At 45.8% G+C, this 27,957-nt stretch overlaps 1 protein-coding gene across 2 annotated transcripts; it reads left to right on the forward strand.

The window, feature by feature from the left end:
- Positions 1–27,610, forward strand: STX2 (syntaxin 2). 2 transcript variants are annotated; one of them, XM_054594084.1, is made up of 11 exons: positions 1–116; positions 8,739–8,813; positions 10,047–10,146; positions 13,798–13,872; positions 15,131–15,204; positions 15,818–15,926; positions 17,688–17,761; positions 17,875–18,012; positions 20,174–20,284; positions 22,248–22,373; positions 25,601–27,610. In XM_054594084.1, the coding sequence occupies exons 1-10, from the start codon at positions 87–89 to the stop codon at positions 22,326–22,328; spliced, it is 867 nt and encodes a 288-aa protein (XP_054450059.1). In that variant the 5' UTR covers positions 1–86; the 3' UTR covers positions 22,329–22,373; positions 25,601–27,610. The 2 variants fall into 2 exon arrangements, with proteins under 2 accessions (XP_054450059.1, XP_054450060.1); XM_054594085.1 differs by lacking the exon at positions 22,248–22,373.
- The last annotated feature ends 347 nt before the right edge of the window (positions 27,611–27,957 follow it).

The raw sequence follows: 27,957 nt of genomic DNA on the forward strand, positions 1-27,957 counted from the left end.
GCGCGGCGCGAAGCCGGGCGACCGGAGGGCCGAGGCGGCGGCGCGGGCAGGCCTGAGCGGCGGGGCGCGACGCCCGGCCCGCGGGGATGCGGGACCGGCTGCCGGACCTGACGGCGGTGAGCGGCGGGCCGGCGGGCGGATAGCGGTTCCGGCCGGGTCGGGCGGGGCGGGGTGGGGTGGGGTGGGCGGGACCTGCCGGGGGCGCTAGGGCTCCGCCCGGCTTGGGTGGGGGTCGGGGAAAGGCCGGGGCGGCGGGGCCTTGCAGGGTCGGGGGCCGCCGTGTCCACTGGGTCCTGGGCGCTCCGGCAGCCGAGGGACCGCCCTTCAACACATGGGGAAGCAGGGTTCTGCGGGGAGTCCCGGGCGGTGTCCAGGCCGGGCCGTGAACCCCTGCTCGGAGCTGCGCTCCGGGGCTCCCCGCGGGCTGAGGCTGCCCCAAGCCGCCCTGTCATGCCGCCCTTCTCTGCTGGGTGTCCGCGCCCGGAGCAGAGTGCGACCCGGGCCCCGCACGTGCTGGGCGCCCCGGGGGTCGCGGTGGAGCCCCGGGCGCTGGCGCGGGTCGCGGGCTGGCAGGCGCAGAGCCGCGCCTCCGCCGCCCCGGTAAACAGTTCGCTCTCCGCGGACCGGGCTGTGTTTGCTCAGTCGCCAGCGCGCTGGGCGCGGGGGTGTCGGTGCCCGGGGAGACCGCCGGCGAATTGCCATTTACGTTAGTGAGAAGGGCCGGGCACTGAGGAGCGGGGCCGCCGACGCTTTGTGCGTGTCACAGGTGACCACCTGCGGATGACACCGTGTCGGCGACACCGAGGTGGTTGCTGAGAGAATGCGGACGAGTTAAAAACACGAGCATTAATTAACGCAGTGGTAACGCTTTGTTTCCCGGTGCGCAGATAGAGCCTTAGCGTGGGGTGCTAGGCCCAGCGGCCTCGGCATGCGTGGCCGATGCCTGGCAGTGAGAGTCACCTTCCCTCCTCGGCCCCTGGGCTGCAGCTGGTCACGTGCCCGCCGTGGGAAAGTAGAGAGTGGGGGCGCCGCGGCGTCCTCTGCGTCCCGGGGGTGCTCGCGGGTCAGAGCGCAACGCGCGAGTTACGCAGGGTCGTGGAAGTTCCGCAGCTTTCCTTACAAGACAGTTTGTTCATGGCGATGTTGCTTTCCTTCCCTTTTCATCAGGGCTCTGATATTTTGACATCTGCAGGGCCAGTGAGCAACAGGATAGACAGTAAGTCACTTGTTATTTCACCCCGGAGAAGGCCCGCCGGAGCTCAGGCGCTGCACCTGCCTTCGTGGAGCTTAGCCACATCCGTGTGCTGTTGGGGAATGTAGGGAAGATTTGTCAGGAGACTATATGAGCGGCTTTTTTCGGCTTGATTAGCACAATGTGAGAAAGGCAGTGGTTTGCCACTCTTTGGCTCATGTGTGTTCCAGCCCTTCCTGCGATGTGTTGGCAAGAGCATGTTTGAATCTAGAATTGTAGAGCTGCAAGCGGCTACCGGATTCCGTCCTGCTCTGGATGAAAGACTGAGCTGTTGTGGGGCAAATTAGTGGATTTCTGCTGCTGGGAAATAATTTTAGAACTTTCAAAACTTCAACTTTCCTGTATATAAAATACGGATAAAATACGCCTCTCGTCCACGATAGAGGGCGTTGTGAAACTCACGCTGTCGGCCTGCAGGGGCGCCGGGGAGGAGGAGGGTGGAGAGTGAACGCCCTGTAGTTCTAAGTGCTATTGATGTTTATTAGTTTTTAAAAAATGTTTTCAGGAGGTTATAAAAAGCAGTCTTCCCTCTACTGTAAACTTATTAAGTTGAAATTGAATGTGACATGCTTGAAGTTTAATAACTTATAATATTTAAAAACACACCTGAAAGTTACCAGATATGAGTTAAACATTTTTCCCCCATGAAATGTGCCCTTTCCAAGTAGTTCTTGGAGTAGTTGAATATCTACTCAGCAGTATGTTTCCAAATGGCTGGTGTTTTTTCCCCAGGTAACATTGAATATTTAAATTTTAGTAGTTAAAAATATCTCATCGACAGTGTCTACACTGAGAAAATATTTGTGATGCCTCCCAAAAGTTTCCTTTACTATCTGTTAATGCTTTCTCCTGAGAAAGAGATTATCACTGATAAGTATTTGGAAAGGCTTAGTTTGTCCAAAACAGTATAAAGTCAAGTATAGATTTAGTTGCTTCTAACAATGATTCTCTTTTCGAGCAGCCAGTTCATTTGGCTGCCCAAACTTAAGTGACTTGCCCAAGATATCCTGGACTCTAAGTCCAGGAAAATGTTTCTGATTTACAGAAAGTAAAAGGAACAACTCATCCGAAAGACCCTTGAGTGCCAGGTCTCAGCGAGGTAGCGTGCGGGGTGCGGAGAGGCCTGTATGAACTGGGCCCAGGCTGTGGGTGCCACAGCCGGGGGAAGGGAGAGGGAAGGTGGTGTAATGGAATGCATTTCAGGATGCAAGTCCAAGTGGAATGGTGATTCCATAAGATAATGACTCAAAAAAAAGGTTTTATATGTAAACGGATGTATGTATTACCCTTAAGGATAGGGAGAGTACAGATTACAACTGTGGGAACTGTTTGCAGGGTAACACATGGTAGCTATGTGCTATTCATTAGTAGACCTAAGAGAAATGATGAGGGTAGTATTTTCAGTCCCTGGGTTCAAGGTGATGAGTTGCAAATACACTTTTTAAAGAGCAGGAGAGACTGCCCAGATATTTTTAGTTATTTTTTTGACAGCTTAGATTGCACATGTAGAGGAGAGTGTTAGATAGCAAAGATCCAGATTCCAATTTATAAAACAAAACATTTTTTCCTGTTTCACTGAAACTTAAAATACTAAGAATTTTATAATATATTTATAATTTTACAAGTGCATATGGTTATAGTTTAGAATTTTAAGGTTTATTCAGTCCTGCCAACTTTTAATATTTTGTTTATCATCATACAGACAATTCCTACAGTTGGAATCTACAGTTTCTCTGTTAAGTATGATAAATATGTTTACACATATAATGTGTTCTTTTTTTTAAGCTAGCAGAACCCCTACATGCACACAGATTAATACTTCCTGTTTTTAACTTCAAGTCTATTCTGAATTTCAGGAATGGAAAGCCTAAGAGATAACCAGTAGGTGAGGGTCCCTTTCTCGCACACTCGCTTCCCACGGTTGCCTTGGTCCCACCACAAGATGCAGCCACTGTTCCCGGCAAGCCCTCCCGCCGCCGCAGCTGTGCTCTTGCCGCCTCCACAGGAAGACCGTGGATGCTGTTTCCCCTTCTCTGCGGCCTCACCCCTGGAAGTCTTCCCAACCCCCACCCCCAGTGTCCCCAGAGATGGCCGCCTTCCTGTCCCTGCGCCCGGATGTGCTCCTGTTTTCTTCCTGCATCCTCCCCAGACCATCCATTCTCTGCAGGGGCAGACACGCACCCCCAGTGTGGCTCTGAAGCCGCAGTGTCCTGCCCGGAGCACCTGCTGGGTGTGAGCTGAGTTGGTGCGTTTCCGTTTGAAAATGCCTGTGACAGTGGCATCTGCTGTCTTCAAGGCTCTTTGTGTCGCTAGGGAGAGAGATGTGCTGAAATGGGAGAGCCGTGTATTGAGAGGAACCTGGTGCTCAGATGGAGGGCAGGCATGAGCCGTTGGACCTCCTGGGGAGCGAGACTGGGACCGCATGCCCCCTGGCCAGCTGGCCGCTTCCCGCTGTGAGCTGTTTGTTCCCCATCCCTCCGCACCCCTCCCTGCCCCAGCCCTCATCTCCTTGTTCCCTGTTCGTTCGTTCGCCGGTCTTTACTGGAAGGCACCGTTCTCCGCACGATGAGGCGCCCTCGCTCGCCGGAAATGTCGTGCAGGAGTGGGCAAGGGACAGCTCAGCCGTGATTAGGTAAATGTCTTTTGTGGGAACTGCTCTGAGGACCGTGAGTCAGGGCTGCTGCGCCCGGGGCACTCAGGGCACCGGCTCTGAGCTGAGACCTGCGTGAGGCTTGCGGTCTGGGGAGCCCGCTCTGGGCAGGGCAACCAACCCGAAGGCTCGGAGGTGGGGCCGGGGGGCTGTGAAGGAAAAAGGTGGCTGGTTTGGCGGTCAGTACTGCACAGAGGTGAGCAGGAGGAGAAGGCTTTACACGTGCCCCTGAGAGAGAAAGGCCTGGTGGCTTGCAGAGGGCCTGTGCGGCGCGGCGCTCCCTACGCGCAGTCGCGGTTCCCGTGCAGCGGTGTTCGTGTGATGCAGTAACAGACGAATCTGTGGTGGGACAGGAACACTGAGGGCAGCGTAGCCGCCACCACAGGGCTCGGGACTGCCAGCGCACAGCGACAAGAGGGCGGACGCGGCGCTCAGCGCCGTGGGCACAGGCCGGCCCCTGGCCGGCTGCTTCTCCATTAAATCATCACAGGTACTTTCATTTTATTCAAATGATTTAGTTTTGAAAGAGAAAATGTTTTCTAGCAGCGTAGGTGCTATACCTACTGCGCATATTTCAAGCTCATTGAGTTTATTTCGCTGCAATTATCGTTTGCGTGTGAGGCCCTAGAATACTGGGACATGGAGAAAAAAGCCAGCATTTTGTCCAGCTCTGGATTCTGCTGATTTGTGATAATTCTGCTTCGGCTAAAATCTAGCCAGCATTCCATTAAACAGCATTGGTTTGGTGGTTGTATTCGTTGTTTTTTTTTTTTTTTTTATGAATGGAAAAGCTAAGGCAGCATCACTGGGTCTGTTGCTAAAGGTTTAAAACTACAAATAAAAAGAGACAGCAGAGGAAGTCTCTCTGTAGTCACCTGGCTCTTTCACGGTCTGCAGGTAGAGAAACAGAGGGCGCCACAGGCAAGCGACTGTGAGTTGAAGGTCCGGCCGGCGCGTGGGGTTCTGAGAGTCGGGGGACTCCTTGGGGAGGAGTCCTTGGGGAAACTGGTCGGTCACTGTCCCTCCTGAGTGCGGAGGCAGGGGGCAGTCTCTGTCCTGGAGGGACGGGGCGGGGGGGTCATCAGCTTGGGTTTTCAGCTGGGTTGTACACACAACAGGCACCCTTTGTGGGGGATTTTCCCCAAGGTGACCCCGTGTGGAGGGGGTGGGGTGCTGCGGAGGGTACAGGTGAAACAGGGTAGGTTGATCCTTGTTGAGCCCAGGGGACCGGTACATTGAGGGCTCCTTCTATTGTTCCTATATTCCTTCCTTCCTGCCTTCCTCCCTCCCTTCCTTCCTCCCTTCCTCCTCTTCTTCCCTTCCTCCTCTTCTTCCCTTCCTTCCACATTTTATTTTTTATATATTTTTAAAGTATATTTTATTGATTATGCTATTACAGTTGTCCCAGTTTTTCCCCCCTTTGCCTCCATATTGTTTCTATTTTCTTATGTGTTTGTAATTGTCCATAGCAGAGAGTAAAACAAAAGCCAGGTAGGCAGCTGTGGACCTGGAATGACTTTGAGTGTGGGAAGACGGTGGGCCCCAGAGAGTCACTTGGGCAGGTGCGTCTCTTGCCGCCCCCGTATCCGGGCCACAGGGGGACTCGCCAGCCTCCTGAGTCACGTTCATGTCTGTCCACCGCCCCCCCCCCCGCCCCCTGTGCTTGCTGGGGCGAGGTCCCAGTACGGGGACTGCTTACACGGTGGCATTTCCCTCTGTTAATCTGGGCCCGAGCTGCACAAGGCCCACCCTTGCCTTCAGAGACACCCCTACGGACAGTGCAGGGAGATAGTGAGACCAGGACCCAGACAGGCTGGGTGCGGAGCACACTACCACCCAGGCGAGCACGCGGCCGTCCTGGCTGGGAGGAGCTCCTGGGGCCCGGTGGCGCCTGCAGGCTGCGTGGAGGGCCTGCAGGGAGGCTCCTTTCCCGGAGACCCGCCGAGGTCAGGAGCCAGGGCAGCTGCATTCAGACAGGGCAGTCTCAGCTCCACGATCCAGGGTCCTGCCTTCCCTCCTCGGTGCCTCGTCCTCCTCTGGGCAGAACAGGGATTTAAGGTTAGTGGGGGCACTTTAAGTTGCCTGAGGTTGTGAGCTGGAGGTAAAGCACAGGCAGCTCTTCGTGTTTTTACAGGTTGGCATCTTGGAATTGTCAGGACAGACAGTTTTATAAAGTCGAACAGACGTGGATTCAGATGTGGCCCTGGCGCTACTTGGCTCTGAGACTCTGGGCACATTACTTGGCCATTTAGTGTGCTCTGCTGTGTGACACAGAGGTGATGGGACATGCTGGGCGCTGGCTGTCAGGGTTCAGGGAGAGGGTATGCCCGCACTCAGCGCCCGTCAGCCGCAGGTCCCCTTCCCTCTGGTGACACAGGATCCTGCAGAGGAGCGTCAGGGTTTACTCTCTGCTGTGTGTTAGCTCAGTGCCCATTGCTCCGTAAGTGCTGCTGTGCTTCCAGTGAAGAGCAGGGACTAGAAAGGAGTTTAAAAGCCTTTCTTGGTGTGCGTGCTCGCTGTGGAAATGCCCCGCATCCTTACGGCCGCGCCTCGGAAGGACCGGCCTCTGAAGGACGTGGGTGGGCATGGGCTGCGGCTCACAGGCTGGGAGGCAGGGCACACACCCTCCCAGCCTGTGAGAGGAAGTTGGGCCGCCAGGAGCCGCTGGAGTGCAGGTCCGCCGTCCCCCACTCCGCGGGCTCTCGTCCAGCCGACATTGTTTCCACACGGAGGGCCACAAACCAGGTGCCCCGAAACAGCAGGCATGGGAGCGCCCAGCTCTGGAGAGTGGAGGCCTGGGATCGGTGTGGGCAGGGCCAATGCCCTCTGGAGCTAGAGGGAGAGCCCTGATGGGCCTCGTGTGGCTTCCTGTGGCGCTGGCAGTCCTCGGTGCTCCTGGGCTTGTGGACCTGTCACTGCAGTCTCTGTCTCCTCATCACGGCTGTCTTCCCAGTGTGTGTGTGTCTCCTCCTGTAAGGACCTGTGTCCTGTGCGGTCAGGGCCTCCCCGTCTCCATCATGACCTCCTCTCCCCTAATCACTTCCGCACAGACCCCATTTCATGTGGTTCACGGGCTGAGGCCCTGGGGGCTAGGGCTTCACGGCCTGCTCTTTGGGACCCAATCCAACTCCTGACACTTGTCCTGTCGGCAGCGCAAACACAACACTCTCAGCAGCAGCGTGGGCTTCTTTCTCAACAGCTGTGCCGTGCGAGGGCAGGTGGGCGCTCAGAGGCGCTTGGGCACTGCAGGAGAGCCGCTTGGGATGGGGCGGGGAGCCCGCACAGAGGGCACACTGCGCGCCTCTGGGCCTCGGTTCTGCCCCAGCCCATGTGGGCGGTAATCGCGGGGCAGACCCTGTTCCTTCTGTGAGAACTGCCCGTTCCGTGTGTTGTGTGCCCTGATGAGGCCATGTTGTCAAGATTGGTTCAGAAAGGCCCTTGTGTGTGAGCCCACCCCTGTCCGTCTCAGAGAAACACGGCGCTTCCCTCCGCCCTGCTGGCGCTGCCTGATCTCCTCCTGGGCAGCCCCGGGCTGGGAGGCGACATGGAGCGCCCTCCTGAGGGTCTTGTGAGACGGGCTGATTGTAGGCCGGGTCCATCTGCCTGAGACAGGGCCTCAGACGGCGCGGATGGAGGGTTTCTTGTGCTTTCTTGCCACATTTACTGAATTTATCCGATGTTTGTTAGCTAAATTTTAGTAGAATTTTGTTTCCAAATTATTCCTGGGTTGTACATCAGTAATGCTCCATAGCATTCAGCCTTTCAACAGGTAAAGACTTCTATTTTCCTGAGGAGGAGGAGCATTCTGAAACCCATCGCTGCTGCTTTTGGTGGGACTGGAGCTGACATCTGGTATCCCCCGAGAAGAAGGCTCAGGACATTTCCCTCCCTGCATTTCCTGGCAGGTGTCTGCTGTGTTCCTGTCTTACCCCCAGACCTCACTCAGAGGCTGCAGCGTAGGTTTGGGTGCTCCATGTGCTTCCTGGGTCTGATGTGATTGTCTCCTGTGCCCGGTGACTTTCTTCACAGTAGAGACTTTGTGCTGTTAGGTCATTTGCCTGCCTAAAAGGGAGCTTCTCCAAGGGGTGGTACCCTCCTCCAGCAGCATCACCTGAACGTGTTAGAATGTGGCAATATTCTAGAATGTTCAGCAGTGCATAGAATGTCCCATCCCAGACCTGCCACGTCACAGACCCAGCTTTCTGGGGGATTCTGAAGCCACTCAAGTTGGAGAACCATTAGCCTAGAATGTTCCTCTTTCTTTACTCTTTGTTGTGATTTTAAACTTAGAGGAAGTGTCATTCTGGCTCTTCTCAGTGGTTGTTCGAGTTGCGCTCTTCCCTGGTTTATTGCCTGTGGTCCCTGCAGAGACCCTCCCCTTGTTGGAGTGGTCATTGACGAGAGTGTGGGCACGGCCTGGAGCCGCTCGCTCGGGAGAATGTCTGCGGAAGCTCCCGGGCTAGTACCACGTGTTCTAGGACGGTTGGCTATGGAGTCAGCATTTTCATCTTTATAGCAAAATGCAGTGTGAGCAGTTTCACTTCTTGTGGGTAGAAGTGACCTGCCTCACGTGGACAGACTGACTGAGAATGAACGAATGATGCTCCTCTGCCCCTTGTCCCTACGGCAGGGCTCCCGGCACCCCGCCTGCGCTCGCCGGCCTACGGCTTGGGTGACGTGCAGTGGCGTCAGGCTGTCCGGAGCGTGGGGCCTCGTGGCTTGGTGCAGTGTGTGCTCCCACAGGCAGAGACCCCAGGGGACCTGAGTCGCTCTTTTCATTCACTGTGTGTGTCCACGTGGAGTTTTTAAATCTGGACTTTCCCTTTTCCGTTGCAGTGTAGGAAAAATGATGATGGGGATGCAGCTGTTGTTGTTGAGAAGGACCATTTCATGGACGATTTCTTCCATCAGGTAAGGGTCATGCAGTGAAGTCCTGCCAGACTCCTCTTCTTCAGACGTAGTTATATTGATGTAACCGTGCATTTGTCCTATTTGAAATAATACTAATATTTTTAAGAGTTGCTGTTTGAATTACACGAGTTCTCTAGGAATTTTTAGTGTTGTTAAAACAGTCCTCTAATCTACCGAGTCCCCTGTTGATGCGCTTTGGGGTGTCCTGATCTCTTAAATATGGGGGGGGCCTGGTTGCCTAGTTACGGTGACTCAGAGTCTGCAACAGCACGGATGTATTCTCTCAGTGCTCTGGGGGAACCCCAGGCGAGGGCAGGCCGTGCTCACTGGCGGTGCTGGGAGCCGCCTGTCCCCTGCTGCTCTCCCCTCTCCGTGGCAAAGGTAGCAGTAGGAGTCTCGCTTCTGGATCAGGGGACCCCTCCTGGAGCTATACCTCCATCTGCTTTTCTCTTTGAAATACCCTTGGGATTATATTGAGGTCTCCCCTGCTTTGCCCCAGAGAATCCAGGGTCATGTCCCGCTTTCTGAGCCTTAGTTTAGTCACATCTGCAAACCTGCTGCTGCCAGGCAAGGTTGGCTTTTACTGGTTCCAGGGATGGGGACCTGGGCATTTCAGGGGACATTATTCAGCCTATTGCAGAGGTTTAGGAAGATAATACAAATCCATCTGGACAGATCTTGCTAATGAGTACATTTAGAAGCGAGTACTAAATAGTTTTAACTTTAGACCATTAGAGGTTAAAAATAATGACTGTGAAGGCTCGGCCTTATCTAGTGTAAATGCCTCCCCAGATGAGAATGTGACTGCCCGCACTTCCCCTGGGCTGAGTTTCCTTCTTGATGTGCAAGCACTGTGCAAGTGCTCTCAAGTACTGCATGAGTGCTGTGTGTGTGCTGTGTGAACACTGTGCAAGAACCGCGCGAGTATGGGTGTCACTAGTAGTATGCTTTTAGTTGGCATCATTGTGGTAATACTTGGGTCTTGACTATACACATTTTTACAGCCTAACAGGTTTTGCTGGTGAATGTTGATTGATATTGCATAGTCATAACTTAATGTGGTGCGTATTTTTTGAATTGATTATCAATGTATGGTGAGAAATGGCTTTTTTTCCCATGTGTAATTATTCACCGATTTCCTGTTGTTACCCTTTCCTTCCTAGGCATGAAGAGTGGTAACAAGTTTGAATTTGCCACTTGCCACATGGTGATGACTTTGTCTCTCTCTCCTAGGTTGAGGAAATTAGAAACAGCATATCTAAAATAGCTCAGTATGTGGAAGAAGTAAAGAAGAACCACAGCATCATTCTTTCTGCACCAAACCCAGAAGGAAGTAAGTCCTGCCTGCCTGCCTGTGTGCCCGTCTCTCTTGCTGTGGGTCACACAGGCTGAGCCCTCGCTGTGCAGGGGATGGCGCTCAGAGCTTGTCAGATGCGCTGGAACCCAGCGGGCCACAGCCCTGACTCCAGTGAGTGTGGTCGCGTGGCCGCGGCCTTGGTGCTCAGCCTGGGAGCCACTGCCCAGCGCTGTCCACATGCTGACAGATGAAGCCAGATGTCCAGTCCATCAGAGTGGTTCTGCAGAACTCTGGGCCATGTCAGTGACTGGACCTTTGATCCATGTTGTGTTCACAGTAGAACAGAAAGGAGAATTTTGTGTTCGGATGAACGCTGAGTACGGATTGATTCTGAAAACCCCACTAGTTAGAGCAGGTTCAGAGATGAATAGATGAAGCGCCGTGGAGTGTGTTGCCGTGAGTGTCCGTGAAGGTGGCACGGAGCAGGTGGTGGTCAGGGTTGGCATCAGGGTGGGGCAGTGAGGAGGAGGAGGTGTTTCCTTGACCCCTTGACCTGCTGGTAAATTTTGGAAATGTGAAGATGGGCCTGGGGGAGCCAGAGATTGCGGGGGTGTCTGTAGACCACTTTGCAGCCCCATTGACTATCTTTACAACGGGGAGTCTTTTCGCCCGCGAAAGTGCTCTTTCCCTGTCTTGTTGAATCTTCTTTATTTATAACTCCTAAGAAGCATGGTCTCTTCCATACCAACAGTATAATTATCTAACTCAGAAAAGTTAACATCATCTGTTACTGTTATCTAATCCACAGTTTAAATTCTCGTTTCTAGAATTGTCCCCATGATGTCCTTTATCTGGACCCAGTCCAGACACTTAGGCGGAAAAGAACTGTTGGTGTGGTGAGCCAAGCTTTTATCATAGGACGTGTCCCATCAGAAACGCTTGCGCCTTCACGTGCTCTTGGTCTGCCACCGGGGCTCCGCCTGCCAGCTTCCTCAGGCCCCTGTGTGCCTGGAACAGAGGGCTGCCCCTTCCTTCAGCCTTTCTCTCTCCTTATATTTTAGATGTGTCTACTCTCTTGTAAACAAAATATAGTGGGTTTTGTCTTTTTATCCAGTTTTATCATTTTTTTGGTCTTTAATCAGTGCTTTTGGTCTATTTACTGGAATTATCGATATGTTGGGGTTACCATTTATAACCTTATTTGATTTTTATTTTTCTTGTTCAATGTTACTTTTTTTCTTTTCATGCTTTCTTTCAGATTGATTTTAAATAATTTTATCCTCTCCCCCATTAGCTGGCTTATATATATACTATTAATTGTTTGTTGTTTGAGTAGTTAGTCTTCAAGATTACAGTACACATTCTTGATTTGTTAAACTCTAATGTAAATCTGTATTTTTACTATTTCCAAGTAATACAAGGACCTTAGGAAACTTCAATTCATCTCTTTCCCCGTATTTGCTGTTATTGTCATTTATTTGTAATAGATGGAAATAATACATATGTATATTTATATGTTGTTTTGTTTTATACAATTTATAGGCATTTGGACCTACCCTCATATTTACCCATAACAGGGCTCCCCATTTTTCCCTGTGTCTCCAAACTTCCACTTGAGATCATCTCTTTTCTTTAAAAAAAATACTGTTCATCATTTTTTTAATTGGGTTATGTTGTAGTCTGAAATTATACTTATTTAATTGCATTCCTGAAAGATATTTTCACTGAATATAGGAGTCTAGTTTGGAAGTTTTCTTCTTTCACAACCATGAAGATTTTGAAGATGTTTCTCTATTTTTTTTTTTTTAAACTTTAACTGTAGCTTTTAAGACATTTGGTTTTTGATCTGCACTTAGCAATTTGACTTTGATGTTTCCAGATGTTGTTTTCTTTTTACTTATCCTGCTTTTCATAAGGTTCTTGATTCTCTGGGTTGATGTTTTTTGGCAGTTTTAGAAAAATCTTGACCATTTTGTCTTTCGAGGTTATCTTTGCTCCACTTTCTGTTGTGTCTCTTTGTGCGACTTGCGTTACATGTATTTTAGACCTTTCCATTGTCCCCTTTATGTCTCTTGTCTCCTGTTTTCTGTTCTCTATCATTTCACCTCCTATTTTATTCTGAAATCTCCTTTCTTCAGCTGTTTTCTTTCCAGTCATGGACCTCTCTTCACCTGTTGAATTATTTTTAGTTACAGTATTTTTCAGTTCTAGAATTTCATTTGGTTCCTTTGTATACAGTGCTGTTTTCTGAGATTCATGACCTTGTGTCTTATCCCTTTGAATCTAAACTGTTGTAATGCCTGTGCCTGGTAACCCCGTGAGCTGTGTCCTGTGGGTCCGGTCATGTCGTCTGTTGTGCTCCTTGGGTTGATTTGTGCTTTTTCTCTTCGTTTGTCTGGTTATTTTTGACTGAGTGCTGTGCTCTGCACGTGAAAACAGGTGGCAGGAGCTTGAGTCCTCCGGTAGTGTTTTCTGTTTTCAGAGCAGACTTTAGACACCCTGGTGGGCGGCGGGGCCCTGGCAGGCCCGCTCTCATTCCCGCAGTAACTCAGCCTGACTCTGCCCTGCCGGGGCCTGGCCTCTCTCCCGCTGCCTCAGCTGCCACGCTCGGCTCACCTCTCTGGGTTTCCCTTTGCTGGATTAAGCAGATTAAACAAATATTTTGTCCAGCTTTTCTTACTGTTCTCAGATGAAGGATTGATCAAAATGACTTAGTCTGCTGGAAAGGGAAGTGCCCCAAGTCCTATTTTTTTCTCAGTGACTTGAAATACCACCCTTATCAAATGTATCTTAACACCTGCTTCTGTAGCTTAGAGGATGAAGTGTGGTAATGCCTCTTTGTATTTCCCTAGAGCTTGAGCCCTTCATGCCCAGATTAGCAGGAAGCCCAGTATCTCCCTCGGGAGTGTGCCCCCTCCAGAGGCAAGTGCTGCCGGACCTCAGACTGCCAGCTGAGCAGCGGGGCTCTGTCCTCCGCTGTCCGTGCTTCTGCAGCTCTCAGTGCTTCACGGCTGCGGGCGCGGTCCAGTCCGTTGTGTCCTCTGCTGGCGCCAGGGGCCCCGTGGGCCAGGGCCCAGCACCACTTCTCCTGCTCCGTGCGCTCTCACTGAGACGCCTGTGCTTGGCCCTTCCTCTCCAGGCACTGCGCTGGGTCTTGGGGGTGGGGTGGGTGGGCGTTAGCTTCTGCCTCCCACAGCACAGGAACCAGCAGGACCCCGGGAGCCTGCCATGATTACTTAGTAGAAAGTGAAAGAGAAATCAAACACATGGGAGACTCTTCTTTTTCCAGAACATGGTTAAAGCTCTGCTTTCCTTGTCCGGGTCTGGGCATTAGCAGTGGATTCAGAGCGTGGTTTCATCCATTAATTGGTACAAACCAGCTGTCTCAGGTTTAGGTGTGCACCTGAGGGCTTAGCTCAGGTCTGACCACCCCCTGCCCCCAGCAGGTTCTGTTGAGTGGGTCGTGGCGGGGGCTGCCCAAGAATGTGCATTTATCCTGATCTCCCAGCTGGTGCTGAGGCTGCTGGCCCAGGAACCACACCGAGAACCACTGGCCTGATCCATAGTTTTTCTAAAGAAACAAACATACTTGCACATTTACCAAATATTGTTCCATTTAAGTTTTTTGGACATTACCGATGTTGGATATTATAGCCTAAATGACTTTTTTTTTTTTTAATGTTAAAGAAATAAAAGAGGAGCTTGAAGATCTGAACAAAGAAATCAAGAAAACTGCTAATAAAATTCGCACCAAGTTAAAGTGTAAGTTTAAAGTTTTGGTTATGTTTAATCATTGATGGTGGGACTATGGGTAATTATCATTTTTTTTTTTTATAATTTTTAAATTCTTTTATATTTTCAAAAGTTAAAATTGTGAGCACTTTAAAGTTAATTTGTATGTATGTACTTGGGATAGTAAGCCTTTTGTTTAAGCTATTCATTTTCCTAGAGTTTTTAAACTACTAGCTGTACAGATTGCATATGAGGAGCTAAAGCAGATATTTGTTGATCCTTTAATTTAGGGGAGAAACACCAGTTCATCGTCAACAAGACCAAGCGCTTGCTTACAAATTGTCCTTCTCTTACAGCGGTGCATTTTCTGACACTTGGCTAACTAGCAGACACCTGAGAAGGGGAATAGCCTTTAAAACGCACTGCCTGGTGCTTGAGTGGACCTTCAAGTTGGCAGGTTCTTTTGAGCACTTGGTGCTGTTCAGCCGAGTCTACAGGGCTCCGCACCCATTCCAGCAGCAGTGGGTCCTAAGGGGCTTTGGCTGTCCTGTAGGACACAGACCGAGGTGGTGTTTTCTTGTTGTGGTAGAAAGACACTGGATTTAACTTTTGCAAACTAGTATTCAAGTCAAGACAATCTCTGCACATCCGAAAGGACTTTGTGTTATGGAAAGTTTCTGACCTGTCTTAAAGCAGGGCGATGACCACCACAGCCCAGAGTACACACCCTGCAGTGTTGCCCTCTCAGTGACTCCCACCCCACAGACAATTTTGAGGCCAATCCCAGACATCAGTGACTTCATCAGTATCTAGTTCAGCGTGCATTTCTAAGATGTAAGGACTTCAGAATAAGGACCACACACTGTGGTTGGTTGGTATGCCACTTCCGGTTTTTAAAAGTCAAATTCTGCTTCCATCTTTGTCCCTATAGCACTTTTTCTTTTGGTTGGAGAAACCAGGACATTTGTCCATCAGAATTTGCCATGGTTCAGGGGTCTGCTGATTTCACCTCTATAATGTCAATTAACAGGCCCCAGTGCCCTCTGTAGTTCCAACAGATTGATAATTACATTCTGCAGGCTTGCAGATTCAGGTATTTTTTTCTTTAACATGGTTACGTATAACATACGGTTTTATTCTGTGATGTTATCAACAATTGATGATTATTACCAAGATCCATACATTTATTAGGAGTTGAAAAGATAAGAAGAAAAAGCACTTTGAGGTTTGGCTTGAAAAAGTCCATGTTTTGGTGTAGAAGGTAACTCTTCTGTGTTTGTGTTTCCAGCTATTGAACAGAGTTTTGATCAGGATGAGAGTGGGCACCGGACTTCTGTGGATGTTCGCATACGGAGGACCCAGGTTTGCGTCCTCGCTTCACCTAGGCTGGAGTGATGGGTCTTCTGACTTTCTTCTTTCAACTGCCAAATAATTTCATCTTTACTGCCACATTAATCCTCAGATTTTTGCATAAAAAAGATATAGTATGTTTTTATTATGAAGAAAAAACCTGTTCAGTTCATCAACAGAATTCTATGTGGAAAAGCAGGGAATTGTCTGACTTGTTTTAGTGTCTGAGGCCTCACCTCTCAGAGGTGTATGAGGCGGCGGGGGGGAGGGGGGGGTTCAGACTGCTTCACACTGCCTGACAAGTAGGGGTTAAGTGTGCAGGCTCTGGGGACGGTCGGTCGGCCTGTCACCATGGCTAACTGACCGTTCTTAATTATGGCTTTCACTTTTGTGAAGTGGGGGGCAATGAAGTGGGGGGGACAGGAGGATTACCGTGAAGTTAAATACGACAGCGCATGGGAAGTTCTCAGCATAAATTCTGTTATAGAGGAAACTGCTTCCATTTTTTTTCCCCTTTGGAGGAGTAGCATAATAGTTTGAATTTCTGTAATGTGATGTTTTATATATCATTTTCAATAGAAGAAATGACTGTTACATATTAATCTAATTCTTCCTATGTTACTAGCATTCAGTACTATCTCGAAAGTTTGTGGAAGTTATGACAGAATATAATGAAGCACAGACTCTGTTTCGGGAGCGAAGCAAAGGGCGTATACAGCGTCAGCTAGAAATAAGTGAGTATGTGAAAACGCCACCTTGTTAAAAACATTTTTCTGTCTTAAGGTCTGACATCAAAGTACTGTAACCTCAGAAAAGTCATTCCATCTGTTTTTGCCAGTCTTACAAAACCAAAAGCCCTTTCATGGCTTCTTGCTCATTGAATCACCAAACCTCTTTACTTCATTATGCCCTTGAGAAAATTCCAGGTGTGTTGGCTTTAAATGATTTCTAATTGCCATTACTTTTAGAGTGTTAATCACATCTGGAAAACTTTCAGCCATTTTTTCTTTTAAGTACTTTTCTGTGTTCCCCAGCCCTTTCTGCCTCATCTTGGGAGGTGGTTCCCCATAGGACTCAGCATTCTTCTGCTTGTCTGGGGAGTGGATAGTAACTGCCCTTTTGCTCCAGACTGTCTTGTGAGGGTGTCTGTGTAGCGGTCAGCCTTGCAAGCAGAACTCCCATCTCCCCGGACAGACGGCAGTTTGCTCACTCCCATTAACAAAGTTCAGATTCCTCAGCCGCGGTGCACCCACTACGGGAACAGCATCCACGGACTTGGACAGTGGGGCATAGTGTGAAGGTGAACCTCATTAAATACCCTTTTAACACTTTGTGGGGACATATCTAACATACCATGTGGATGCTATTCAGTGCCCAATTGAGTGGCTTTTAGTACAAAGTGGGGCAAAAGTAGGTTTACAGTTGTTCATATGGAAAATAATACAATAATCAATAAATAATACAATAAATTGTTTCACGTACTTAAAACTGTAAACCTACTTTTGCCCTACCCTATATATTAGCACAATATTAGAACCCCAAACCCACAATTTGAAATTTTACCCCAAAATGAAATGCCGTTCTGATCCATTATCAGTCCCTCCTTGTTTCCTTGCTCTGAGCCCCAGGCAATCGCCTACTTACTTTTCTGTCTCTATTAATTGGCCCATTTGGACCTTTTGTATAAACGGAATCATACAATATATGGTCTTTGTGTATTCCTGCCTCTTTCACTTCACAGTTTTTTCGAGGTTCAGCCACATTGTAGCAGGTGTCCGTACTTTATCCCTTTCTGTGGCTGAACCACATTTCATCGTGTGGATGGACTGTGTTTTGTTTATCGTTCATCATCAGGTGGTGGACCTTTGGGTTGCTTCCACTGCTTGGTGTTGATGAATAATGCTGCAGTCAATATTTGGAACAAATGATAGCTTAATTATTATGATGCTTATTCATTTAATTTTGTCTTTTGTGGCACAAATTGTGAAAGATAGTTTATCAATTTATTTTTTCATAGAGAGTATTAATACAGGAAACTCAAAGTAAAATATTAACAGCCAAAGCATAGAAAGTATTTAAGCATCTGATTCTAAATATGCCATCTTTATTTATGTCCGTTTAAAATTTGCTACATTCAGCTTATTCCCTTTTTCCATGAGCCGGAGTTAAACTTTCAGGAAAGCTGATGTGCTGAAAAATTATATTACCTATTTCCTTTTTATCGTTGTTTCTCATTCATACTAAAATTAGATTTTATTATTCATTCCAATTCAATTAGAAGGTTTTTACGAGTATTTTCCAGCTCTTCCTACTTCTCATTCTTATATTAGTTTCTCTCATCATTACCCCTTGCCAGAGACAATATTGTATATTTGAAAGGTTAGAAAAACATTAAATATGTTAACAACTTAGCTTTTAGTTGCTGAGTTAGGGTGGGAAAGTCATTTTCATACCTTATTGCATTCTGAGTGGAGTTTTAATCATTCACCTTTCAGCCGGAAAGACCACAACTGACGATGAGCTGGAAGCAATGCTGGAGAGCGGGAACCCGTCCATCTTCACATCTGATGTGAGTGCCCTGCGGGCCACAGCTGTGGCGTCCACATGCATGCGAGCCTCTCCTCAGCTGCTGAAGCGCTCTTCAGTTCATCAGCAGTTCTGTTCTGTTTCTGTTTTTCAAAGATTATATCAGACTCCCAAGTTACTAGACAAGCTCTCAATGAAATTGAGTCGCGTCACAAAGACATCATGAAACTGGAGACCAGTATCCGGGAGCTGCACGAGATGTTTATGGACATGGCCATGTTTGTGGAGACTCAGGTAACCGCAGGTGTCTTTCCTTCTCTGAAACGGGGGGTTGGCTCCAGCATTCCTGGGAAGGCCATCATTTGGGATGCAGTCTCAAAATTCAAAAGTTAATTGAATGTTGTTGCAACGTAAGTCTGAAATGCTGGAAACAGCTTAAACTTTCAATACTAAGGGGCTGGCTCAGTTTATTTAATTATTATGATACGTCCATAGGACTGCCTGTGAGGCAACCAAGGGAACATAAACTCTTGTTCATGGAGGATTTTTAATGAAATATACACATACTGTGCTGGAATTTTAAGTTAAGAGGGAGCTATAAAACCTTATGTGTGGACATACATATGTGTAAATATATATAACACATATGCGTGTGTGTGTGTATATATATAATATATATAATATATATTATCCTTATGTTGTCCATTCCTTTTAGTTATATATATATATCATGAACTTGACTACATAAAACAGTATTCAGAGAGGGAAAGAAATATACCAAACACTATAATAACAGTGGGACTAGGGGAATTTAAATTTTCTAAAATACATATATATATATTTTTTTTTTCAAGTTTTCTACAAGGAGCACATATTAGAGTAATAATTAGAAGATATGTTTGAAAGAATAATACCCAAAGGGGATACAATCCATGACACAAATGAATGCGTGTACTTATACATGGTGTTCTCATTTCGTCCCGTAGAACAGGCAGGGAGTGAAGGGGGTGTGAAGAGACCCCTGTGAGAGGAACAAAGAATTTAATGCAGTTTTTAGAAACTACTTAAAATTTGGGCTAAAGTGCAAGCTGCTGTGTACTGTTACGTATGTAGATGTTTGCGCTGACTCTTGAGGTGCTAAGGGGCCCTGCCATTCTGTGGTTTGAAAGTCCGTTAGGATTCAGCTGAGCACCGTGAAGTGAGCATGTTCCTATGAAACCGCCGTGGGTAAACTGGGGCCTCACTCCTGCAGAGACTGCTGGCAGCATCTGTCTTGGCAGGAACAGTCCCCTCCGAAGGCCCAGATCTGAGCGGCTCACTTGCTGTGATTGCCTGGGGTCGTAGGGAGCGGACACTATCATGTACATGTCATTCTTCACAGGCCTCACTGACCTTTTGAAGAGCACTGTTTATTTTGAGGAACACTGTCATGAAAATATGTGTGAAAAACTGAGGTCCTTTGCCTTTTGCTAGGAGGAAGCAACAACCATGTGGGGTTTGACTTGGGTGGACCAGTTGCCATTCATGAAACAAGAAACGGAGAGTTGGGAGTCTGGTCTAGCAGCTGCTTGTTGTCAGAAAGTGTTCTGAAGGCAACCAAGTAGACAACAAGAACGCTATGTTATTTTTGTGATTGCTAAAGATTTTATTACTTTAGAATTTAATTATAATCTCTGTATACCAAATGTATTATATTAAGCTCCATTAGAAAAATCTCTGTGTTCTTAGCTCTGTTTCATTGTTTCCTTTTCAAAGTCTATTAGTATTACGTTAAATTGACTCATCCAATTCAAAATACATTTATAGTCAACTTAGCAGTGAGTTTCAGTTTGCGAATGAGTGAGTTAATTGTGCATCCTTCTTCAATGCCCTACTGCTACTGCTACAAGTTATGTCTGCTGGTGGACAGAAAACCAGGTAATGGGTTCCCTGCCCCAAACACACCACTGACTTCACCTCACTGTACATTTTCGCTCATGAATTTAGTCAACTTAATGGCAAACATAAGCTATTCTTAGTTTACTGATACTTTAAAGAAATTGCAACAATTTTCTACCCATTAGAAAAGATGTCAATCCTTATACATTGTATTTTTGTGTGTAATAGTAAAATATTAGTTCACCCTTAGGCAGCTGCCTCTCCTGCACTGTGCTCACCTTTAAAGACTGTTCACATGTTAAAGCATATCTCCTAACCTTCCTGATTTGCCTTTAATTATCCTTATGTTGTCCATTCCTTTTAGTTCTTTTTGAAGTATAAATTGATTTTGATTACTTTGTATTGCTGCATTTATAATGGTCTCATCTTTTCATAAATTCAAAAAGAAATTCAGTATCCATTCCATCCATGCACATTGTGTTCATGTGAAACCTTTACTGATGCTATGTGGCTGTCTTAAGATACGTAATTAAGTCATTTGAAAATGTCTTCTAAGTTTCAAACTTTTTGTTTTAAGGGTGAAATGATTAACAACATAGAAAAAAATGTTATGAATGCTGCAGACTATGTAGAACATGCCAAGGAAGAAACAAAAAAAGCTATTAAATATCAGAGCAAAGCAAGAAGGGTGAGTTTGGTTTTTAGAATTAAAGTAGGTTTTTCTCTTTGGTTTCAAGTTGTAAAATGTTAATGAAAGCTGACTTAAAAGGTATTCCAAGGAACAAAAATTTTTTAACGTTTCATTTTAAAACTGAAGTAATTCTTTTTGCTAAAAAGTTTTGAAGTTTTTTGATAAATTATGTTGACACAAACCCTTCTGTGTTCTAAGTAATTACGACCCTTTACAACTAGAAGTGAGCCATTTCCCTTTTCTAGGTTGGACGGGTTTAAATTACAGAGTTCTCTGTTTCGTGGGTCATTATTTGGAGGGAGAGAAACTAATGGGATTGGAAATTCTCCAATTGATTACACATGTTATGCAAAGAACACTTTATTCTCTATTTAGGTTATTTGCTAATCCTTTGATTTGGGGGAAGGAGGAGAATTATTTGAGACTGGACCAAAGGTGTTACGTAGGATCCACATTTAAGCTCTGTAAATGGCTCTGAGTATTTTTATCTGAACCTTAAATGTGTTGTCTTTGTGAGCCAAAGCTCTTCTAGGAAAACACTGAAACTACAGAATTAGGTTCTCATTCGGGGACTGGAAAGCTGTGTGCATGTGTCACTGCCCCCTTGACTACCAGTTCTTGGCTCTTGTCTTCGATGAAGCACCAAACCACTGCTTTCTGTGTGGTTGCTTCCTGCCTCCTGTCTCCGAGAAGCTGGCCTCTTGGGTTTGCAGGGCTGCAGAACCGCCTGCTCAGTGTCGGGTTGGGGAGGGTCCAGTGCCATGTCAACAAAGGCCTTGAAGCAAGAGAATTTCCAAATATTTGGGAGAAGTGAGGAGTTGGGTTTCATGTGCAGATTCATCTTCAATGACTGTACATGGACCTTCCAAAACAGGGCGCACGTCTGTGCTTCCTGTCAGCCTGCACAGCACCTCCCAGGGCTTTTCCTGAGCTTCTCTGGCATGTTCTTTACCTATGAAACGTCAGGCGTGGTTTCTCACATTACTTTTTTATCAGTTGGCGAAGTGCTGACCCTTAAAGTAGAGCAAGGCGATGAAGCTCATAAATGAAGTGCTTTGCATAGTTCCAGGCACAAAGTCGACTTTCACTTAAAAAAGTAAAAAAAAAACCGGGCAGTTCCCTTCCTCTTCTCCATGACCTCAGCATCGCGTCCGTACATTGAACATTTAAATGGAGAGTCGCTGGTTTGACAAAGACAAATGATGTGGAGCGAGACATCTTCATTCTAAACTTGCTGAGTGAGCCTCGCTCGAGGGCGGGTCGGGGCCTGTGTGTCTCCCAGATGCCAGCCGGGCAGTCATGTGATGCTTGGTTCAAAACGGTCATTCCCTTTCCCTGTTGACTGCCTGACATCCAGAACCACACGGCTTGTTGAGTTGTTCTGCTGCTCAGGTGCTTTTCTGCGGCGTCTCTTCGGACATCAGCTGTCCCCTCTCCTGGTGTCTGATTTTTATTCCTGGGGCAGCGCGGTGTGGCCCATGAGACAAGATGGCCGTAGTGGAGTGGCTGACGTTACAGGGTGTGGCGGGGGCAGGGAGGGCTCTAGCTGCTCACAGCAAACAAGCAACAAGAAATGAAAGAGCAGGGCAGTCTCAATGGAGCACTAATATCTTTGCCGACTGGGCTGGCTGCTGCATAGCTCTGTAGACGTGAAAAAGTCAGTTGTGTATCTCAGTCCATCAGAAATTGACCAAAATACTGTGATCGTTCAGGTCGCTTTCAGGTCGCTCGCTGATGAAACCCGATATTCTAAAAGCTCTGTAACAGTGTACTCCAAATACTCTGACCTTCAATTAAAAATCACTCTGTTGAGAACTAAAATTTGTCAAACAGAATTAGTCAGATGTCCTATAGCTTAGACTTTAAAATGAGTTCTGATGGATAGTTTTAATGTGTGATGTCTTCTAATGTGCCGATAGGAAGTTAACCATGATGTAATCAGCTTGCTTTTCTTTGACAGAAAAAGTGGATAATTGTTGCTGTGTCGGTGGTTCTGGTTGCTGTAATTGCTCTAATTGTTGGTTTATCAGTTGGCAAATAATGATGTGGATAACGTCAGTGTGTATGCCTCTCTGCTAGCGCAGCAGTAAGTAATCAACTAATATACTTATTAACTTTCTCAATTAGCTAACAGTAGTGCTTGCCCAATTTTAATATGCTTAAAAGTGGTACAAGCCTGCAGCGGAGCGCATGCGCTCATGTCCTCTGGGTGCATGTGCCGCTCGCTCAGTTCCAGCCTTCAGCCGTTGTGTGAGAAGAACCAGGCTGTGTGGATGCTCATTTTAGGCCCAGGACTTCTTACATATTTCTTTTTTTAAAGCGTCTAGTTTACTTCTATTGCTTGGGTGTGATAGTATGCAGCCCACAGCACCTAGGTGTCTCCCACCTTTTGTTTTCCACCTGGGAAAACAATTTCACTCTTTATAGTGGGCCCTTCATTAATTTTAATAACCATAGCAGTGAAAGTTAATTCTCAATTAAAAAACTAACACTTAATATTTTAATTTATCTCTTAAAGTTTTACCTTTCTGAATAATTGCAACAACTAGAACTTGCTTTGTGAATATATTTACTCGCCATTTTAGTGTGGGGTTACAGGGATTGGAACTAAAACTAGGAAAAATGTTAATCTAACCTCATCCATCTAGTTTGTTTAAAAATATTCCCTTATTAAATGAAACTTTTGTTTTGTTAGCATGCCTGTTAATTCTTAAACAATCCTGAATATAAAAGACATTCGATTATTTAAAGTATCTGTTTCTGTTCACTATGTATCACCTTTTTCCGATCTTCAAAAGGTTTTATTTTTCCTCTGGTTTTCTTTTCCATTTGGAGTCTGCTTTCTTGCACCAACCCTTGTTATGCATTTAATACACCAGAATGTTCTCTGGTGTATGAAATTGGAATATACCAGTTATTTCTCTTAAAATGTGTCTTTTTTTGCATAATCATTGTGATTAAAATTGTGAAATGTCCCAGGGTATCTAGACTGTGACAAGCAGCCCTTGATGAATTCACTATTTTATCATGAAAGTGACTGCCAGCTTGATAAACACTCGGCACTTTATTAAAAAAAAAAAAAGATATTAGAGTAGAAAGGGATCACTGATATGGCCAGGTTTCACTGCTGCTGTTCAATTTTTGAGTTATTTCTCAATGTGACATGTTGCACTCAGCACGCATAGTCAGCTGATGAGAAGCCTTCCCAGTCAGTGTTTGCACATTCATAAAGCCACAGATTGCCCTTGACATTGCTTCAGCAGTGAGCTCTGGGATGCTGAGTTTGTTAACGGGCCATTCTTTAGCAGGCAGAAGGGACTCAGAGCCCACTGCTTTTATTAGGTAGGAAGTGTATTTATCACTCTTACTGCTTTCCTATTAGCTGTGCTGAAAAAATGGTGTATGTGATTTTTCTTTCCTAATATAACAATATTTTCTTATTTTTTTCTACTGGTCGTCATACTACGGTTAGTTGAATGTGATTATACTAAGATAAAATTAATTTTTAGATTGGACCCAGTGAAATGGGCTGCTTTTTCACAGGTGCTCTTTGGCTGGTGAATAAAAAGTCCCTCTCAATGTGACTGTCAGGGAACAGTGGGGTCGTTCTGTACCCTAGTGCCCTTAACACAAATGAACACAGAACAGTCCTCATTGATAAAAAACACATGAAAGTGCACACCAACAGTTTTTTTAACAAATGCAGTGGTTGATGTTTTTAATTCTACTTTTTGAAAAATTAATTTATTTCAGTAAATAGTTCAGCAAAGCCTTCCTATGGGCCAAGCATGCTGTAGCACTTTGTGGAGGTGACCCCCATCTCCCCACAGAAGGGTTGGAGTGCCTGATTGTCTATGAGGAGACAGGCTGGGAGCACCTTGCCCAGGACTTATATATAGTTGGTGCCATAGAGAGAGCCGTGACTTGAATTTAGAACATGAGTGGCTCTCAAGGGTGTGCTCTGTCCACTAGAGAGAAGTCACAGCACTTGGCTAGGGGGGTTAGCAGGATTTTAGACAAGAATAATTGTTAAATATATGGTACTTAAGGCAGGAAATCAGAGCCTTATTGAAGCGAGGCTAAAGGAAAGTGCACATGTCTGAAGTACTGGATACTTGGCAAATACCAGAAAGCAGCAAAAAGCAGAGCACACCTCCAGGGAAGATGGCCCTCGGAGGTGATTCCCAGTGGAGTGAGGTTAACAGGCACCTGCGCAGGTGCTGGAGCTGAAGGCTGGGTGCTGATGGGAAGGAGGTATGATAGGAAAAAAACCCAGCTATTCTAGAAAGATGCTGAAAGAAGTTCATAGGGAAACACGTGAAGAGGAGACTGGATGGTTGGGACTAAAGTCCTATTTTTCAGATTACATGTAATAGTAACAAGTAACATGAAATTTGAAGGAGAGGCGTTATCTTGAAGGTAGTGCCCCTCGGGTTCTGAGTAACTAACTTCAAAGTTACTGAGGGACCTGGCCACACTGTCTTTATAAATCTCGCAGTAGTTATTCAGGCTCTCAGAGTGCTAACACTAATTTAGAGCTGTACAGTTTCAGCAGATATGATTTCTTAGATGAAAGTAAAGCATGAATTTGGTAACTGTAATTTAAAATGATGATTTTCTGCTTTATGACGAGCACTCGAAGCCATACAGTGTGGCGTACCTTTCATCTTTGGGACTTCCTTCCTTTCTTCCTGCAGACAAGTTTCCTGGGGGATACTGGGTTTCTTAAGCCAAAGGTTGTTTAGCTTTCAGCTGTGCAAGGATGCCTGTTTAAAACAAAAAGAAAAAGTTAAGTGCTATATGGCCCTGCTTCTGGGCTGTGGATGCAATGGAAGACTGAGTGAATGAACTGTTGACTTCTGACACCTATGCATCATATCTCAATGTAAAAAAATGTATAAATAATATATTTTTCAACAAATGAGTAGTCATTAAAAGTTTTAAAAAGATGTACAGTGCATCTGAGAAATAGCAGTTTGGAATTTAATTATGATCAATAGAAGGTGTCCTTAAAGAACCCACATGGTACCAAGTAGACTTGCCTTTTCCCCTCAGGAGCAAATAACTGTTTTGTTAACACATATTTTAATTTATTAATTTAATTTAATGTACACGTGTCTTTAACTTAGTGTTTTGCCTTTAGAACTTTCCTTCTCTACTCTTCTCTTTTCTGTGACCTGTGAAGTTCTTCTTTGATAATGGGCTTGTATTTTAAACTATCTCAAATTCTAAGAGAATTTTGTTAGGAAATGACAGATGACTTCTTTCCTCTGATATCTTGCAAATTAATTAATGTTTTTCTTTATCTTGCAGAAAATGATGTTCATTATTGTTTGTGTAATTATTTTGCTTGTGATCCTTGGAATTATCCTAGCAACAACATTGTCATAGCAACTATAGTCCAAGAGCCATTTGTCCTTGGAGTCAGACCACATCTGCAGCAAATCAGCATCCTCCCATTTCATGAATGAATCCTAGACATTGTGACATGTGGCATTGAATGCTAACTTTTTATTAGGGGATTGAAAGAGAACACACAACAGAATGTATTGTTCAGTGAAAAAGCCATGAGCAGAATGGATGTGATGAGTCAGCCCAAACATCCTTGGACTCTAAATAACACATCACAAAACTAACAATGTGAAACTTGTTTCAATGGCCTTAAAATAAGGAATTATTGAAACTTTCAATTTTTTATATTTCAGTGTTAAACATATGTTATGTGAAGTTTAATTATTAGGAGTATTTTACGTTTTGAAGCCATTGGAGTTCAGGTCTAAGACTTCCCTTTCCTTCTCTTGGCTAACAAGCTAATTAAGAGACTTTTTTTGTATTATGTTTAATTTGTGTTTGTTTACTGTTAACAAAAATAATTTTTATTGCAGAGCTGTTTTGTAAGATATCTGTAATTTTAAATGTTTATAAATTGTTTAATATATTAACATCTTTACTCCATTTTTATATATTAAATATTGCCTTTTAAAAGAAATTGGTAACTTCATGATCTTAGAGCCATCTTTGCACAGTTGTTTACAAGGTTTGCCATTGGCATAGAAAACATTGGCTGCAAAGCACCCTAAAAAGCCTTTCAAGTGCCTTTTGTTAATATGGTTTAAATGTGCCTAAGGCCCTCCAGAAAAGTCTCAGTTATTATGCTCACCTCCATTTTCACTTGTTTCATTACCCAGATAATAAATTAGTTACTGCACTGTAAAGACAATGGTCTCTTCTCTCTGTTCATTAAAAATAAGGTTTGTTTCCCCTGTTTACATGAATAAAGTCTGAAGTTAAGATGGTGATAAAAACCTAGATTTATTACTTTCTAAACTCAAGGAAATTATTCCTAGACATTAATTGTTTTAAATTTAAACTGTTGTATAGAACTGTTGTATTAACAATGTTCTTAAGTACCTACTATTCTGAATAATGTTAATTCCCAAAGTTTATAGGACTCTATGGTAATTAAACATTTTTATTGCTCATGAATGTTTTTATAATAATATGCTTTAGACTTGTAAAATGTATGAAATCTTACTAGTGAATCTATAAAGTAGTGATAGTCAAAACTTTAAATGAAGGATACCCAAAATATAGTTAACTCTTGTTACTTCTGTATCTGATTGTATAAACATGTGACTGTATTTTATCATTGCTTGGTGTGAAAACTTACATAGATACCCTTGATTCCAAACAATAAGTGTGAATGATACTGAGCAGTTTAGAAGCTGTGTTCCCTATTTAATACAATAAGGAACTCATTTATGATGTATCTATCTAACTGCTTAGATAAGATTCAGATCTGTATTTGTGCATTTTATGGACTTGCTGATCATCACTGTATTCTCGGAATTAGTCTGGGAGCCTATGGCGCCGACACCTGTTTCAGTCCTTAAATAGCCCGTCGGGGGGTGCGCCCACTGGCCTGTGCTTGCGTTGAGGACAGCGCTTGTCTGAGGGACGTCGAGCCAGACGTCACGCTCGTGCGAAGGTGCCCGCTCCGCGCCCATCCGTCCGCGCCTGTGCGCGCGCCTCTGTGCGGGGGCCTGTCTCCATCGCTGTCTCCTCCTCCGGTTCCGTCCGTTAGTCCGCTCCTTTCGGAGGATTCTCACTGCATTTTCACGTCATTCCTCCGAGGTTTGAAGTACTTGCCGAATTTGTGTCTTTATAGTTGAAGTTACGGAAATGCTTTTTGATTTCTATTTAAATATTTAAGTCACTTATCAGGTAACACATTTGTATGTCTAAGCCTCATGTACCTATATGAAATCGGATTTTAAATATATTTACAGGTTCATTTGTTATCTTTTATTATTTCTTCAGATATTTTGTGTTTACATTAAAAGAAAAAGGAAAAACAAGCCATTCACTCTCTGCCTTGTCATTTCCGGAAGGGACTTGGGGTATTTCACTGCGTGTCCGTCCGGAGGTCGCCCGACCACGCACGCCCGCTTTCCCGCGGTGGTTGGTGCTATCGGGAGACTGCGCTGCGAGCGCGGGGTTCTCCGTGTTCTTCCTGCGCTCTCGGATTGTGTGCGGCGGCGACGCGCTGCGCTCCGTTCCACGTGCTCGGCCCTCGCGCCCTCCCCCGGGGGCCGGGCCCCTCACGCCACAGCCCCTCCCGGGCCGAGCCCGCGGGAACACCCTCCCGAGACCCGAGGCGGAAACGAGAA

The sequence above is a fragment of the Pteronotus mesoamericanus genome, unplaced genomic scaffold, assembly GCF_021234165.1.
Source record: "Pteronotus mesoamericanus isolate MK-2021 breed Mesoamerican mustached bat unplaced genomic scaffold, CSHL_Meso_final scaffold_507, whole genome shotgun sequence".
Taxonomy (NCBI): domain Eukaryota; kingdom Metazoa; phylum Chordata; class Mammalia; order Chiroptera; family Mormoopidae; genus Pteronotus; species Pteronotus mesoamericanus.